This window comes from Pongo pygmaeus, chromosome 19 (genome assembly GCF_028885625.2).
Source record: "Pongo pygmaeus isolate AG05252 chromosome 19, NHGRI_mPonPyg2-v2.0_pri, whole genome shotgun sequence".
Lineage (NCBI taxonomy): Eukaryota > Metazoa > Chordata > Mammalia > Primates > Hominidae > Pongo > Pongo pygmaeus.
Window position 1 is genome coordinate 31349130 of NC_072392.2, and position 17010 is coordinate 31366139.

The 17010-nt window shown below is 45.6% G+C and overlaps 1 protein-coding gene across 1 annotated transcript in view; it reads right to left on the reverse strand.

Annotated features, from left to right (window-relative positions):
- Nucleotides 1-17010, reverse strand: part of LOC129017992 (tensin-3-like) — a 129609-nt gene that overhangs the window by 20290 nt on the left and 92309 nt on the right. Inside the window, exons 9-10 of the mRNA XM_063656000.1 lie at nucleotides 11819-11883; nucleotides 7572-7655 (exon numbers count right to left, since the gene is read on the reverse strand). Of these exons, the coding sequence (XP_063512070.1) occupies nucleotides 7572-7655; nucleotides 11819-11883 (149 nt within the window). The remainder of the gene's footprint in view (nucleotides 1-7571; nucleotides 7656-11818; nucleotides 11884-17010) is intronic.

Consider the following 17010-nt stretch of genomic DNA (forward strand, 5'->3'; position numbering starts at 1 on the left):
TTCTGCTCTCTCAGAACAGGGCAAAACCTCACAAGAGTCTCAGAGGACAGAGACGCTCAGCCTGGAGACATGGGGACCCTGTGAGGCCAATGATCAGACTTCAGTGGACCTCCAGGCAGCTCCCACACGCCTCCCCTGCAGGGTACTTTCTACCCTGGCAACAAGACTTCTCACCCTCCGTTGTATGTACGCAGAGGAATGCATGAATTGTGTAATTTTAATCATGCAAATTTTATGCATTGTGGATTTCATGGGTCCTTTGGCTCCCTGGTTTTGAGTAAAAGTGAGGAACCACAAATGCCCGGATTGAGAGGCCTGAGTCACCTCCTCTGGGGCAGTTCCGCCCTTCTTCCAGCACGGGGCAGCTCTGGTCACTGGGAAATCATCTCAGCTTGTCCGGTTTGTCAGTGGCACACTGAGTCCTACACCGTCTGGCCATGTGCTTGGGCGGTTCTGTAGTGACCATGTGGCTGAGATGGCCCTGTTCCCTGGGGGTGTTCTCAGTGCCCCATGTGCACCCGGACCAGGCATCTAGATGAAGTCGATGTTTGTTTTATGACTTCATGCAAACATGGAAGGCTCTGGAGCGCTGGGCCTGAGGGGCTCCTGTTCATGGCTGCATAAGGGGTCCAAGTAGCTAAGCCCAGAGTTAGCGCCAAGGTCCTATGAGGGGCAAACAGCCATCCTCCGGGAAACCACAGCCTCTCCCTGACCCAGGTCTTGTACCATACTGTGGTCACAGAGCTTCATTTCTGCTGATGTGGCCTCGCCGGAATTGTTGCCCCTGACACCAGACAAAGCACAAGAAGTATTTCTTTCAGATGAGGAGGGCCAAGCTGACAGCAGAAGAACTTTGTTTTGCCACGGGCTCCCAAAGAAGGCCAAAGTCCAGGGCCACAAGCCCAGTGGTGGTCAGAGGGGAAGGGAAGGAGGCTGTCACTGCCTGGGACCCAGGACTCCAGAGTCCTTTCCCCAAAACCAGTTCTCAACAGTCATCACCTCCCAGGTCAGTCTACAAAGGGCTGCTCAGGTGATAGCTTAACCAATCAAAAAGTAACCCCTTGGAATATAATTCTCATCTGTCCTTTATAGAAAACAACTTTTTATGCATCATATTTTCAGGTAAATTAAAGACATAAAATGCTAAGGTAAATGTAATTTTTTTTCTTCCTTCACATGCTTTCTTAATAAGATAAGATTAACAACAACAACAACAAAAAAACCCAACATATTGTTCAAAATCCCAAATAAAAGCATGCCTTTAAAAAACATTTAAAAAATAGCAATGCCTTATAAAAACAACGAAGTTCACTGCAAATATAAGCTGTAGTGAATGCTATGAGATTGCAGAAAGATAGCCAAGCATAGGTGATAGCACCGAGTTTGTGAGTGACTTCCTAGAGAACCACCATCAGTATCAAAGAAAAGAACATTCAGGTATGGATGAAAATAAGGGAGGCCAGGCACGGTGGCTCACACCTATAATCCCAGCACTCTGGGAGGCAGAGGTGGGCGGATCACCTGAGGTCAGGAGTTTGAGACCAGCCTAGCCAACGTGCTGAAATCCTGTCTTTACCAAAAAAATTAATTAATTAATTAATTAATTAATTTTAAAAATTAGCTGGGCATGGTGGCATGCGCCTGTAATCCCAGCTACACAGGAAGCTGAGGCATGAGAATCGCTTGAATCCAGGAGGTAGAGGTTGCAGTGAGCCTAGAGTGCACCACTGCACTCCAGCCTGAGTGACAGAGCAAGACCCTGTCTCAAAGTAAAAAAAGAAAAGAAGGGGAAACGAACATGACAGGACAGAATTGCACAATTAGTTCATCCCGCTGACTATGGAAAGGATCAACTTTAACTTCGTATACATGGTATTTATCTGTGGCATTAAAGGTAGATATAAATGAATCAATTTAGGGTATCAGATGCTCTCTGAAGACCATCCCAACAGCCTTATCCAAAATAAAATGTTCCTACTCAGTCAACACAGTTTTCAGAGCTGGAAAGAGTAGAAACCAGTTACTTTATAAAAACAGCTCCATTATTTTCCCATTGCTATCTTTTCTTTCTTTTTAGGCAATAACTCCCTGGAGATGATGTTTTCCATGCTTCTTCTCAAACCAGTGAGCACATTTTAAAAACTAAAGGATTGTTTTTAACTTGTAAGCAAACGAACATAAAAGCAGCTTGAAATTTTCAGTTGTCCCTTGCATTATTCACAGTCACTTCTAACAGCAAAAACTTCCATTTGGAATCTCCATAAATCTCCCTAAACATTTGAGTTGCAGTAGACGTAAGCTTAAATCTGTCTGAAAAGTGGGTGCATAAAAATCAGCATTCAAATGTTACTTTTCCAAGCAACAGGAACCATCATCACAGGACATCTTTCCCAACAGCTTACTCATTCTACATTCCTAGCACTCACAGAGTCAGCCATGGCTGCAGGGGCAGCACCAACCGGCCAGGAAAGGTGAGCTGGGCCACCTGTTGGTGTCAGCCAAGACTGGGCTGTTTCTTAACATTCTGCTGAGCATTCCCTTCCCTCTCATATAATGGGGAGAATAATGAGACCTACACATTGGAATTGCTGCAAAGATGAGTCAGTTGCATGGACATAAGGGTCAGAGTAGACCACAACACATCTGCCACAGCCTCTGCTCTCCTGAGGTATGCTGCCAGAGTGTAGGTGGCTTGGCCCACAGAGTTGGTGACTCAGAGAGGATGTCCGGGCCCAGGCAAAGTGTGTGGCTCCCTGAGGAATGGTCACCCTTTTTCCGCAGGCTGTGGGCAGCAAGGAGGATGTGCAGGGAAGGGCCACAGGGGCATGAAGTAAAATAGCCTTTGCAAAAATTTTAACAGTGAGAGAATATGACAGTGAAAGAGATCTAATGTAACCAACCCCCATCTTGCCTTTAACCTCCTAGCTGCCCTTGGCTATTCCTGGGCTTGGACCAAACTAACTTCAGGATAAAGTGAAGTTTATAGTTTAAGTGATAATAGCCCAGAACTAAACCACCTTTGTAAAACTAATGCAAGACTACCACATTGGGAGGATGAACGCAGCTTGAATTCTGCCCAGGTATAGACTTAAAAGATTACTCTGGGGATCACAAGATTTGCAGCTTCCTCAATTACTGCTAGAGAGAACATCACCATTGTAGAACCTAAGATTGGCCTTTTGAGATGTCTGTTCAGGCTTTTGCATTTCTGACAACTGACAGCTCTACCTGACCTGCCAACTGTTCTCTGGCAACCCACCCAGAAGCGGACTCAGAGGCAAGAGGGCCATTTTCCCCTATGATTGCACCCCCAACCACTTAGCAGCACCCATTCCCTAGCCACCCCCTTCTCCCCAAAATACCTTTGAAAAACCCTAGCCTCCAAATTTTCCAGGGGGCTGATTTGGGTAGTAATAAAACTCTGGTCTCCTGTTCAGCCAGCTCTGCATGAATTAAACTCTTTCTCTACTGCAATTCCCGTCTTGGTAAATCGGTTCTATCTGGGCACTGAATAACGAACCCATTTGTCGGTTACAGAGACTACCTGAGGAGCCTCATCCTTTAGAGAATGTGGAAAACTACTCCCTTTGTATCTTTAAAGTATTCTTTCAGGCACCTGAGGTACTGTGTCAAAAATGACAGAAATATCAAAAATCAAATAATGCCATTTTTACATGTAGTTAGACAGGCATGAGCAGGGCAGCAGTGGGCTCTTTCCGCACCCACTAGGAGAATGTCGGGTAATGGTTCGGCAATTATCACATTGCCTCTCTGAAAGTGATACACTGGCAGCCGGTGCCAGGAGGAGGCCATTTCCTGATGGTCCACGCCTATTGCACTGTTAATTGAATGCAGGCCCCAGGGAGACACAACTTCTCAGGCACGTGCATTAACAGAAAGAAATGGCAGAGTATGACCTTCTCAGGGTACACCACCAGAAAAGGGAAGAAACCCTCAGATAGGCATGCATACAACTTCCTAAACATACTGCATGTGCTCACTTCCCAAGCAAAAGGAGGGCACTATGCATGCGGGCAGCCCCCTCTAAGGGAAGAATCATGGGAAAGGGGCACAAGACATGGGAAGTGGGCCAGCCTATGAAGTCTAGACCAAGGGTAAACACCACACTTGACCTTCATGTGCCCACTTGGGTCTCTTCTAAGCGTACTTTCCTTTCTTTCTTGTTCTAAAGCCTTTTAAAATAAACTTCCACTCCAGCTCTGAAACTTGTCTCTGTCCCTTTTTCTGCCTTATGCCCCTCAGTCAAATTCTTTCTTCTGAGCAGGCAAGAATTGAGGTTGCTGCAGACCTCAATTATGGATTCACTGCTGGTAACTCAGATACCTTCCACCAGTAACACTATATAGGATAATTTCTAGGACATCCTGATTTCTGCATGCCAAGACATTTGTTTGGTCTGTCTTCCCTTTACCTCAAAGGGACACCCAAATGTGCATAGACAACATGACTGATGGCCTTAGGTCTGACTCCCATGTGGGGCCTCCCAGGGTCACCTTGGTAGGCAACACGCAGGAGAGATCAGCTCCCCAAAGAAACAACTGGCTACCTGTGATTTTCCCCATTAACTCAGTGATGGGGCCAAGAAACGTGTGCTGCTGTCTCAACTCTCTCAGAAAGAAAGGAAAGGCGGTAAAGAAAAGAGATGTCAGAAACGTTAATAATTTTAATATTTTTCCATGATGCTGATAATAAACCAAAACTATACCCGGATTTTTGGGGGGTAGGAGGAGACAGGGTCTAGCTCTGTCATCCAGGCTGGCATGCAGTGGGGCAATTACAGCTCACTGTAACCTCCAACTCCTGGGCTCAAGGGATCCTCCCACCTCAGCTTCCAGAGTAGCTGGGACTACAGGTGTGTGCCATCACATCCAGCTAATTTTTTTTTTTTTTTTCTGATAGAGATGGGGTCTTCCTGTGTTGCTAAGGCAGGTCTCAAACTCCTAGACTCAAGGGATTGTCCTGTCTCAGCCTCCCAAAGAATCGGGATTACAGGCTAGAGTCACTGTGCCACACCCAGTATTTCTTTTTAACTACTTCTCAAAGAGGAAGGCTTCCAAGTTTAGGGAAGGAAGTTCAGGGGTGCCTCAGTAACACAATGGTGGTCATGAGCACCAACAGGAGGCCACACCGGGGTGTCAACAAGCTGCTTCTCATGATTTGCTGAAGACAAGGAAGGTATAAAAACAGAAAACTTACATGGGCACGTGTAAGTTTTATGGGTCAGCTCCATGGGCCAACTGCTCCATGGTGTTTTAGTGTAACAAACAAGGTAACAAAGATTGACCTCCCATCAGAGTTGCTGTTGAGACTTCTGAGCTTCCCAGTCACAAATTCCTTGCTAATTAATTATTCTCAAGAGTGATTATTACGAGTTTGACTTTAAAATGATTTCTTGAGCTCAGTCCTAAAACAGCCTGCAGCGCACCCATCCCACTTCCCAGGCCATTCAGGACAACAGAGAAACCTCCCATCACAGAGCCTATTCCCATACAAGCTGTCCTCACACGTTCTTCTGGTCTCAAACTTTCCTCCAGATCTATCTTATGCATTCATTCGTTTACATGCTCGATTACCATTTGGTGAGCATCTTTTCATGCAGGCTCTGGTCAAGATAAAAAGAAAAGAGCAAGGAATAAGGGGCATTTCCCTAATCTCAGGAGCAGAGGGATTAACCATGGTATGTAAAATTGAATCCAGCAAACATTAAACAATGCAAATGCTCTGGCTTCAAATGTGTAATGACGGGAAGGATGCATGAAATCCCTGGGCATGGGAACGTGAGAAGAGCAGGGCACGGTGGCTCACACCTGCAATCCCAGCATTTTGGGAAGCCACAGCAGAAGGAGTATTCAAGGTCAGGGGTTCAAGACCAGCCTGGGCAACACAGTGAGACACTGTCTCCACAAAAATTTTTAAATTAGCTGAGCATGGTGATGTGTGCCTATAGTCTCAGCTACTCAAGAGGCTGAGGTGGGAGGATTGCTTGAGCCCAGGAGGTTGAGGCTGCTGTGAGCCAAGATTGCACCACTGCACTACAGCCTGGGTGACAGAGCAAGGCTCTGTTTCAAAAAAAGAAAAAAAAGAAAATGAGGAGATATTTTCTCCCTTTACCCATATTCTTTTAATGTTATAAACAAGCTGCTGGTGCCGTAAGAAATAAGAACAAAAAAAAAGGAAAGACGACAGCTGGACTTCCTGTGTGCCAAGCATTCTGCATGAGTTACTCCCTATTTACACCTCATTTTCCATGCAGGAGGTCATATGAATGTCACGATTTTGGAAACTGTTCAACAAAGAAATAACATTTAATGGTTCCAAAAAAAAACCAGAAGTGACTGTTTAACTAAAATATTTTATAAAATGCTAGGTTTTCTGAAAAAAAATATGCTAGGTTTTCTGCACGCAACTTGCATTGCATGTGGGCCCTGTTGCTGACCACGGTCCCACACCCTAGCCCATGTTCCTCCAACACACCCGGTTTCAAGAGAAACAGAGCCATGCCATTGGAAATAGCAAGACAAAAGGAAAAGGTGCCTCTGGTGATGCTTGAAATCCCTTTCTGCCCGTCTACCCCCGTGTCTGCTGACATAGCCCTCAGTTGCACTGGAGAAAACATACAAGGCATCAAAACTTGCATACACAAGGTCGGGTGTGCAACTACCTGTCTCCAAAACAGAACACCATTTGGCAATCACCTTGGCAATTCTCCTACAAATTCCCTGCTGTGGGCTTTGAAATATGCCATGGAGCTACCTGGTTGGCTCTAGGTGTCACCGTCTGTGGAGGAAGTGCACCTGGATGGGGAGCCAGCTGTGGGTCCTTCTCACTGCCTCTCAGCCAGCCCTGCTCAGGTTCTTGACCTCAGCCTGCTGGGGCTGGTAGCAAAAGGAGAAAGTTCTGCACCCCACCATGGCTATTCCCCACCACTTACTGAGCACATTCCAGGGGCCATGCCCAGAAGTAGAGAAGGGAGAGATGGGCAGCATGACAGAAAAATACTCCGTGGCCTCAGGGAACTGATGAGCTACAAGAATTGGCCAAGTGCAACTGCTAATGTGTTTGTGTAAGTAAAGTTTTATTGGAATATAGCCACATTTCCTGATTTCCATATTGCCCAGGGCTGCTTTCATGTTAGAACAGTTGCGATAAAGATCCTGTAGCCTGCAAAGCCTAAAATATCCACTCTCTAGTCTGTTGCAGAGAGAGTTCACTGACCCCTGGTCTAGCCAATAGAACCAAGTTCCAACATAATAATGGAAATCAAAACACACTCACTGCAAGAGAGGAAAATGCCAACTGGAGCAAGTCCTCCCTCTACCTGTCAGTGCAAGCCAGCAGCATAGGGGGCTCTCTCTCACCACAGACACACAGGATGGCTAGGTCCTTAACCTCCGGGAGGGACAAGCCTCCCCACCACCTTCACAGTCTTTGGCATGACCCAAGAATACCATTTAGGTATTGGGACAGAAGAGATGCCTCTTCTGTTTTCACATTTTTATATGTAAAATTTCATTCACCTCTTCACTCTGGCTTTGGGGATGTATACATACCGTTTTTGGGAAGGCTGCATTAAAGCTGAAACTTTGTCATCATAAAACTTCTTCATTGCAATCCTGTCAAGGGCCTGGTCGGCGCTGGAGGGGAAAGAGAGAGAGAGAGAGATAACTCAATGGAGCTCACACCACGTGGGTGCGTGATGGGGGATGTGTCTCATGGCTGTTGAAAGCGACCAGCTCCCACAGGGGGCTTCACCCTTTGCTGCACCTGTGCACACCCAATCCACCTGTCTCCTGTTAGACTTCATTTCCCCTGCAGGAATATACTGTGCTCAAAGTGGGAGCCATAGTGCAGGGTCAGAATTCTCATCTGAAATAACAGCTCCTTATCTAAAGATATGATTCTTAAGAGTGCTGAATACCCAGCTTGCAGAAGAACCAACTGAGGCATCTCAGCAGGCAAGTGGTAGGGCTGGTGTCCAAAACTGTCCCTTGGCCACCCTACGTCCTAAATAAAGACCATTTTAAGTGGGTTCTGTGCAAGACAAGCAGGCAGACTCAAGTCTCAGGACCACAAGGATGCAGGGAGCAACCCAGGGCAGGAGAGTCAATGGACCCCCCCATGAAGTCCCAAGAGGCACCCTCAAGACACAAGTGGGCCAGCCTGTGCCCCACCAGTATGTCACTCCCAGGACTGGGCTTGAGAACACTGCAGGGCACCGGGGTTGGAAATGTATCTGAGGCCTCAGGGCTGCAGCATTGTTTTTGAAGTGATTGAAAGTAACCCTGCTTTTCAACAATATAGTTGACCTTCAATGCCAGGTCCACAGTGCTCACAGTTAGTGTCTGACAGAAACTTCCAGAAATCTCACAGCAGGGCATTCGTGGGATTTCTTGATATGACTTCAGCACAAATCCTGGCATATGAGTGCAGTGTCTTAACAATTCCAACTCATTTGGGCCAAATGCTTCCTTAAAACCCTGATAGGCCGGGTGTGGTGGCTCACACCTGTAATCCCAGCACTTTGGGAGGCCAAGGCAGGCGGATCACCTGAGGTCAGGAGTTCAAGACCAGCCTGGTCAACAGGGTGAAATCCTGGCTCTACCGAAAATAAAAATTACCGGGGCATGATGGTGGGTGCCTATAATCCCAGCTACTTGGGAGGCTGAGGTGGGAGAATCACTTGAACCCGGGAGGCGGAGGTTGTAGTGAGCAGAGATCACACCATTGCACTCCAGCCTGGGTGACAGAGTGAGATTCCATCTCAAAACAACAACAACAACAACAACAACACCTGATAAAGTGGGCCCCTTACTTAGAAAAACGTGTCTGTGCCCCTCTAGAAAAATGATGTACATAAGCACTGTGGACTTCATAAAAATACCGGTAGAGAGACAGGCAGGAGGAGAAAGAAACATACTCAAAAGTAAGTTGAGTGTGATTTGACTTTCACAGAATGCTATAAAATGGACAACTTGCTACGTGCATTTACTAGGCAAGGGGCTGTGCTGGTGGCGCAGTTACAAACAGAAGGGCCCACTTTAGCACCGAGTCCATCACATACTGAGCAGGAGAATGCAGCTCCATAGCCTCCCAGTGACTTTTAAGCATTCCTTTTTCTGAAATTTACTTGTTTTATTAAATGCTGAGAATACATTTTGACCAATGTTTATTTTCCATAGTAATATTAGTAGTAGTAATAATATTAGTACTGGTTTTGTCTTTATAACTCTTATTTTTATGGTGTTGATACAAGAATGTTCTTCTTCTCTGGTGACTTGAAGTTTCTGTTTTCTTCTGTTTGCAGTTTGTGATAAAGATCTCAAACATGTGCTTGTGCTATCTGGGATTACTCTACTTCTGAAATATAATCTAAGAGGGAACATTGTAGAAATGATCAAAGATGTATGTATAAGAATGTGTTCATCATGGCAAGCTTTGCAGTAGAAAACAACTGGAAGCAACCTTAATTACCAAAAAAAAAAAAAAAAAAAAAAAACACTTGAGAGGCCAAGGTGGGCAAATCGCAAGGTCAGGAGTTCAAGACCAGCCTGGCCAACATGGTGAAACTACGTCTCTACTAAAAATACAAAAAATTAGCTGGGCATAGTGGCGGGTGCCAGTAATCCCAGCTACTTGAGAGGCTGAGGCAGGAGAATCACTTGAACCTGGGAGGTGGAGGTTACAGCGAGCCAAGATCACGCCATTGCACTCCAGCCCCGGTGACAGAGTGAGACTTCGTCTTAAACACACACACACACACACACACACAAAACTGACAAAACTGGAAGCAACTTGGATAGGCAAAATCAACAAATGCTTAAATACATAACATATCCGTTGAATAAAGTGCTATGCTGCCACTGAAATGATGTCGGGAAACGATGCGTATAAAATGATATTAATGTAGAAAAGCAAGTCACAAAGAGCATGTGGTATCAGCCCATTTAATTGAAAGGCACTTAATACTATTACTCCTACTAATCACAACAGCGTTAATGGTAGCCAATACCTGAGTACTGATGCTGTTCTAAGTGCTTTTTGTGTAACATATGTTGAACTGTCACAACATTCCGGGAAGTAGGACTACCATCATTTTCCAGGTAAGGATGCTGAGGCTTAGAGAGATTCATGTAAATTGCCTGACACATGCAGATGAAATACATATTGACTACTGAGAGAAAACAGAATTTGTAGCAAGAGGTCAAAGGTGTGTTTTTAGCCCTAAGACATCTACCCTTCCCAAAAAATCCAGGACTACCCACAGTGCATGGAACTTCGGTTCAGGCAGTACTACTTTGCTGGGGATAGAAATGCTCAGTTGCAGCTGGGCGTGATGGCTCACACCTGTAATCCCAGCACTTTGGCAGGCCGAGGCGAATAATCACCTGAGGTCAGGAGTTCAAGACCAGCCTGGCCAACATGGTGAAACCCTGTCTCTACTAAAAATACAAAAAATTAGCTGGGCATGGTGGCACACACCTATAATCCCAGCTACTCAGGAGGCTGAGGCAGGAGAATCACTTGAACCCGGGAAGCGGAGGTTGCAGTGAGCCAAGATTGCACCACTGCACTCCAACCTGGGCAACGGAGCAAGAGTCTGTCAAAAAAAAACAAAAACAAAAACAGAAGTGCTCAGGCTCAGGTGGTCTCTGTCCAGAACCAGCCAGGCTATGTTTAGTTACCAACCAAATGTCTTTGGCATCATTGAGGGATGGATGTGCCCAGGAATCTCGATTTTCCTGGCACACACACACACCGATGATTATTCTCACCAAGAGGGTATCTGATTTTCACTTGGGGGTTGGTTTCCTCCCTGGCAGACACCAACTCCCCAGTTGGTTTCCAGAGAAAACATTCAGAAAGTCAAATTTCACTCCTTGGTGCTAGAAAGGAAAAGGTTTATCGGCTGATATGAATAGGCTTCTATTTCCTCAGAATGGAAAGCTCAGGCTTTACAAAGAGGCCATTGAGAAGACAGGGCAGATGCAAATGCAGACCCCATAAATAATGATATTTTCTGCATTGCATTTCAGCGAGAGTGAAGATCTGCACTCTGGGAAGGGTTCAGGTGTACACCACAGCTGCCCAAGGCCAGGAGGATGGGCATAGGGCTGAGGTCCTTGTGGCCCTGCCGTGTTTGTGTCATGTCTGGCTAAGGGGACCCAAGTGGCACCTCCAAAGTCTCCATGATTACAGTTCCATCTTATGGAAACCAGCCCAGACCTGGCTCTCCACTCCTAGGCTGTGGGATCATGAGCAAGCTGCCTGGCTCCTCTGAGCCTCACCTCCCTCATCCATGCAATGGGAATGATACTAACTGCCTCATGGGTTAGTTAGGAGAATTCAGGGAGAAAAGGAAAATATTCAGTATACTTCCCAGAGGCCCAGTGCCTGCAAAAGAGGTGGCTGTCACCATCATTATATACAAGGTATGAGCTGATTTAGTGAGACCACTCTGTTCTTTTCATAATCGTGACTTTTATCTCTGTTATTTTTTATTAGAGAATTCTCTATTAAAGAACAAGGGACAGTGGGGCCACTTATTTTTTTAATGCCTCCATGGAAGTACTTAGAATCAATCATACACAGTCACCCAACCTGGAAAATGCCACTTTCACAAGTGTAAACGCTTAACTGGAAACTGGGTTTCCAGGCACTGACCACCCCAGCACTGGGGGATGGGAAACACAGGTCAGCCAAGCCCTTGGTATCCAGAACAGCTCCTGCGCAGACAGCCTTCAGCCCCATGCAGGCTCAGCTTTTAGCACCTGAAGACAGCGAGCTGACATCATCCTACCTGGCTGAGATGTTGGTGAAATGCATGTAGGATGATATGACCACTCCTATGCATCCTTTCCCGCCCTGCAGGAGACAAAAGATCAGCTGATTTTCTCTGAAATCCCACAGCAGAGATGTAATTAGAACAGGAAAAGACTCACTAGTGGACAAAATAATAGAGAGCCTGCCTTGGAGGTAAGGCCAGCATTACCCACAGCCTTCCTGTCTGGGAAAGTCAGTACCCAGTGCAACTGGAATCTCTGCAACAGGGAACCGAACCTGCATGCTGGGTGCAAACAGTAAGAGCGGGTGCTAACTGGAGCAGCCGTAGAAGCCCAGGAGGGCAGACCAACACAGCAGCTGCCTGTCATTTTACCCAATTAGGCTGGAAGAAACTGTGCCAGGAGCTGCAGCAATTAGCATGACTTAATTATCCAGGTCAGACAGAAGTGAACGCCTGCCTGCTAATGGGCTGACAACGATCAGGGCTGCAAACACAGCTCAGCATGATGGGACACAGATTCCAGCTCACTGGCAGCACTGCCAGCACCTGAGCTCCACGTACACCCCCGTAGCCCGCCCTCACTACACATAGAGGAACCATTGTCCCAGGCAGAAGTTCTGGAAAAGGACCCACTCAAACCATAACCACAGACACCAACAGCCCAGCCCACAGACCAGCAACACCAGCAGGAGAAGCAGAAAGTATTGGACAGGCCACCCTCACCCAGGGCCATAGAGTGCCACCTTCTAGAACATACTCTTACAACCTACAACAGCAGATTGCAAACCACAGCCCAGGAGCTACTTCTGCCCATTACCTACTTTCCCACAACTTGTGAGCTAAGAGTAGTTTTACATTTTCTAACTATTAAGAAAAAATTTTGAAAAGAGAAGATTCCACGCCATGTGAAAATGTGTTGAAGTTCAGATTTCAGTTGTCCATATACAAAGTTTGACTAGAACATGGCCATTCCCATCTGTTCACCTACATCCAGGGCTGCTTTCACTCTCTCTGCAGGGGTAGGTTTGAGTATTTGCAGCAAGACCACGGGGACTGAAAAGCGTAAAATACAATCTGGCTCTTTTTTTTTTTTTTTTTGGAGACGGAGTCTCACGCTTTGTCGCCCAGGCTGGAGTGCAGTGGCACAATCTCGGCTCACTGTAAGCTCCGCCTCCCAGGTTCATGCCATTCTCCTGCCTCAGCTTCCCAGGTAGCTGAGACTATAGGCGCCCGCCACCACGCCCGGCTAATTTTTTGTGTTTTTAGTAGAGACGGGGTTTCACCATGTTAGCCAGGATGGTCTCGATCTCCTGACCTCGTGATCCACCCGCCTCAGCCTCCCAAAGTGCTGGGATTACAGGCGTGAGCCACCGCGCCCGGCCTAATCTGGCTGTTTTTAAAAATATTTGCCAACCCCTTATCTGGAATCATATAAAGCCAAAAAGGCAGGGCCTCTAATATGTAGCTCCCTAACTTCTTGAGAAGAAACTACTGATCAAATTCAAGTCACAATTCTGATAAGCCCAGTCACACATGAATGTCACCCAGGAGCATCCTCTCTGTCAGTGAAAGTCAAGAGCATGCCTTATAGGTACTCAATGCGGGCACTTGATACACTCTTTGCAGCTGAATCCTGGCACGTGCAAATTATTAACAGTATGGCTACTAGTATGCCTCTTGCATAAAACTGTATTTGACAGCAATTCACCTACAAAGAAACAACACTTCAGCCAAAACAGGCACACATGGCGGTAACATTTACCCCATTACCAATCGCTTTTGTGGCACTATTTATGGATATATAAAGCAAGTATTTTTTTTCTTTTCTTTTTTTTTTTTGAGACAGAGTTTCGCTTTTGTTGCCCAGGCTGGAGTGCAATGGAACGATCTCGACTCACGGCAACCTCCGCCTCCCAAGTTCAAGTGATTATCCTGCCTCAGCCTCCCAAGTAGCTGGAATTACAGGCATGCATCACCATGCCCGGCTAATTTTTTGTATTTTTAATAGAGACAGGGTTGTTCCATGTTGATCAGGCTGATCTCGAACTCCCGATGTCAGATGATCCCCCCACCTTGGCCTCCCAAAGTGCTGGGATTACAGGCATGAGCCACTGCGCCCGGCCTATAAAGCAAATATTAAAAGATCTGAAGGGACAGATAGAAATGCCACAACCGTAGGGGACTTCAGTACCGCATTTTCAACAATGGACAGATCACCTAAACCAATAAGAAAACAGGGTACTCAACCTGCACTTTAGACCAAACAGACCTTACAGACATATACAGAACACTGCATCAGAATATGCATTCTTCTGAAGTGCACACAGAAGGTTCTCCAGGATAGATGGCACGTTAGGCCACAAAACAAACCTTAACGAATTTAAGGAGACTGAAATCATATCCAGTATCTTTTCTTTTTTTCTTTTTTTTTTTTTAATGGAGTCTCCCTCTGTCGTCCAGGCTAGAGTGCAGTGGCAAGATCTCAGCTCACTACAACCTCCACTGCCTGGGTTCAAGCGATTCTCGTGCCTCAGCCTCCCGAGTAGCTGGGAATACAGGTGCATGCCACCATGCCCAGCTAATTTTTTTGCATTTTTAGTAGAGACGGGGTTTTACCATGTTGGCCAGGCTGGTCTCGAACTCCTGACCTCAGGTGATCTGCCCGCCTTGGCCTCCCAAAGTGCTGGGATTACAGGCATGAGCCACCGCGCCTGGCCTCAAGTATCATTTCTGACCACAGTGGTATGAAACCAGAAATCAATAACAGGAGGAATCTTGGAAAATTCACAAGTTTATGGAAATTAAACAACATACTCCTAAATAACTACTGGGTCAAAGAAAAAAGTCAGAAGAGAGGTTTAGAAATATCTTGGGAGAAACAAAAATTGAAACACAACACACCAAAAACTTATGGGATGCAGCAAAAGCAGTTGTAAGAGGAAAGTTTATGGCAATAAATGCCTATGTTAAAAGAAAAAACTCTCAAATAAAAAAACCTAATGTTAGGCCGGGAGCGGTGGCTCACGCCTGTAATCCCAGCACTTTGGGAGGCCGAGGTGGGTGGATCACGAGGTCAGGAGATCAAGATCATCCTGGCCAACATGGTGAAACCCCGTCTCTATTAAAAATACAAAAATTAGCTCATTGTGGTGGCACGTGCCTGTAATCCCAGCTACTAGGGAGGCTGAGGTAGGAGAATCACTTGAACCAGGGAGTTGGAGGTTGCAGTGAGCCGAGATCACGCCACTGCACTCCAGCCTGGTGACAGAGTGAGACTCTGTCTCAAAAAACAAAACAAAACAAAAAACCTAATGTTGCACCTGAAGGAACAAAGAACAAACTAAACCCCAAATTAGCAAAGGAAGGAAAAAACAAAGGTTGGAGCAGAAACAAATAAAGGAGAGACTAGAAAAACAATAGAAAAGATCAACAAAACTAAGGGTTGGGTTTCCTGAAGACTAACAAAATTGACAAATCTTTACCTAGACTAACATAAAAAGAGAAAACTCAAAATCAGAAATGAAAGAGCAGTCATCATAACTGATGCCATTTAGACACAAAGAAACACAAAAAACTACAAACAATTACATAGCAATAAATTGGATAACCTGGAACAAACTCATAAATTCCTAGACACATACCACCTACTAAGACTGAATCATGAAGAAACAGAGAATCTGAACAAAACAATAACAAGTAAGGAGATTGAATCAGTAATATAAACTCTCCGACAAAGAAAAGCCCAGGACCTGATCACTTAACTGATGAATTCCATCATCGAAAAAAAGAGAAAACTTTGCTATGGTTTAAATATTAGCCCCTTCCAAAACTCATGTTGAAATTTAATCTCCAATGTGGCAGTATTGAGTGGTGAGGCCTTTAAGAGATGACTGGGTCATGGGGAACCTTGCCTTCATGAATGGGTTAATACATCTGCGGATTAATTCACTAATGGGTTAACGAGTTATCACAGGAGCGGAACTGGTGGCTTTCTAAGAAGAGGAAGAGAGACCTGAGCTAGCACCCTCAGCCCCCTCGCCATGTGATGCCCCGTGCAGCCTCAGGACCTCTGCAGAGTCCCCAAGAGCAAGAAGGCGCTCACCAGACGCAGCCCCTTGAGCTTGGACATCTCAGCTCCTATAAATTTTAATATAAGAAATAAATTCCTTTTCTTTACAAATTACCCAGTTTCACATATTCTGTTATAAGTAACAGAAAACAGACTACTGCAAACTCTGCCAGAAAGCTGAAGAAATGCAAACACTTTCAAACTCATTTTACAAGGCCAGCAGTACCCTGATATGAGGTCTTTCTTAATGCAATAGTAAGTATTTAAGGTTTTGCAGGCTGCAAAGTCTTGTTTCAACCATTCAAACCTACCCCTGCATTGTGGGTGGAAGCAGCCATGGATGTACGTGAACAGATGGAGGTGGCCATGTTCCACTCAAACTACGTATGGAACTGAAGTAGGACATCTTCATGTAATGTTCATGTAAATAAAGCTCTTAGCTCACAGGATGTAGAAAACACAAGAGGGCACGATAGGCTCATGGACTGTTACGTTTTAGTGCAAGCTGCATTCTTTTGGACTTGGAACTGTTCTTAACAAAAATCACAGAATCACTAATTGCACAATTTTCCATGGGTATTCTTCACCATGGACTCAGAAACAAAAGGCATGGTGTGGATGAAATCTCCCAAAAGAACTGCAGGCCATTTCTGGTCAGTCAATAACCAGGATGTGGAGGGGTGAGGAGGAGACTGCACACACCCACACAAACACAAGCCTCTGCATCACACAGCAGAATGGGAAGCATAGCAGGACTGACCCTCACTCTGTTCCCGCCCAGGCTGAGACACGCCCAGCTATGCTAGAAATTCCTGGCATGTGTGGAAGGATACGCGCATTCTGCAAAGCAGGCGGATTTCGCCAAATGTCAGCGATTTCACCCCTGCAGTGATGATGATGAACTTCTGTTAACATCGACATCAGCAATTTCAAATTAAAAGAGGGCTTATCTCTCAGGGCACAATTTCTAAGCTTTTCAAAAATGATTTACATGGCACCAGAAGAGGGCAAGCGATTAGCAAATCACTTCTGAGAAGTTTCAACATGTTCCCATGAATTCCACTAACAAGAGCTGTCCAGAAAGCCTAAAGTTGCTTAGCAAAATGATGAATTTTAGAAAGCTCTAGGTGGTCCCCAC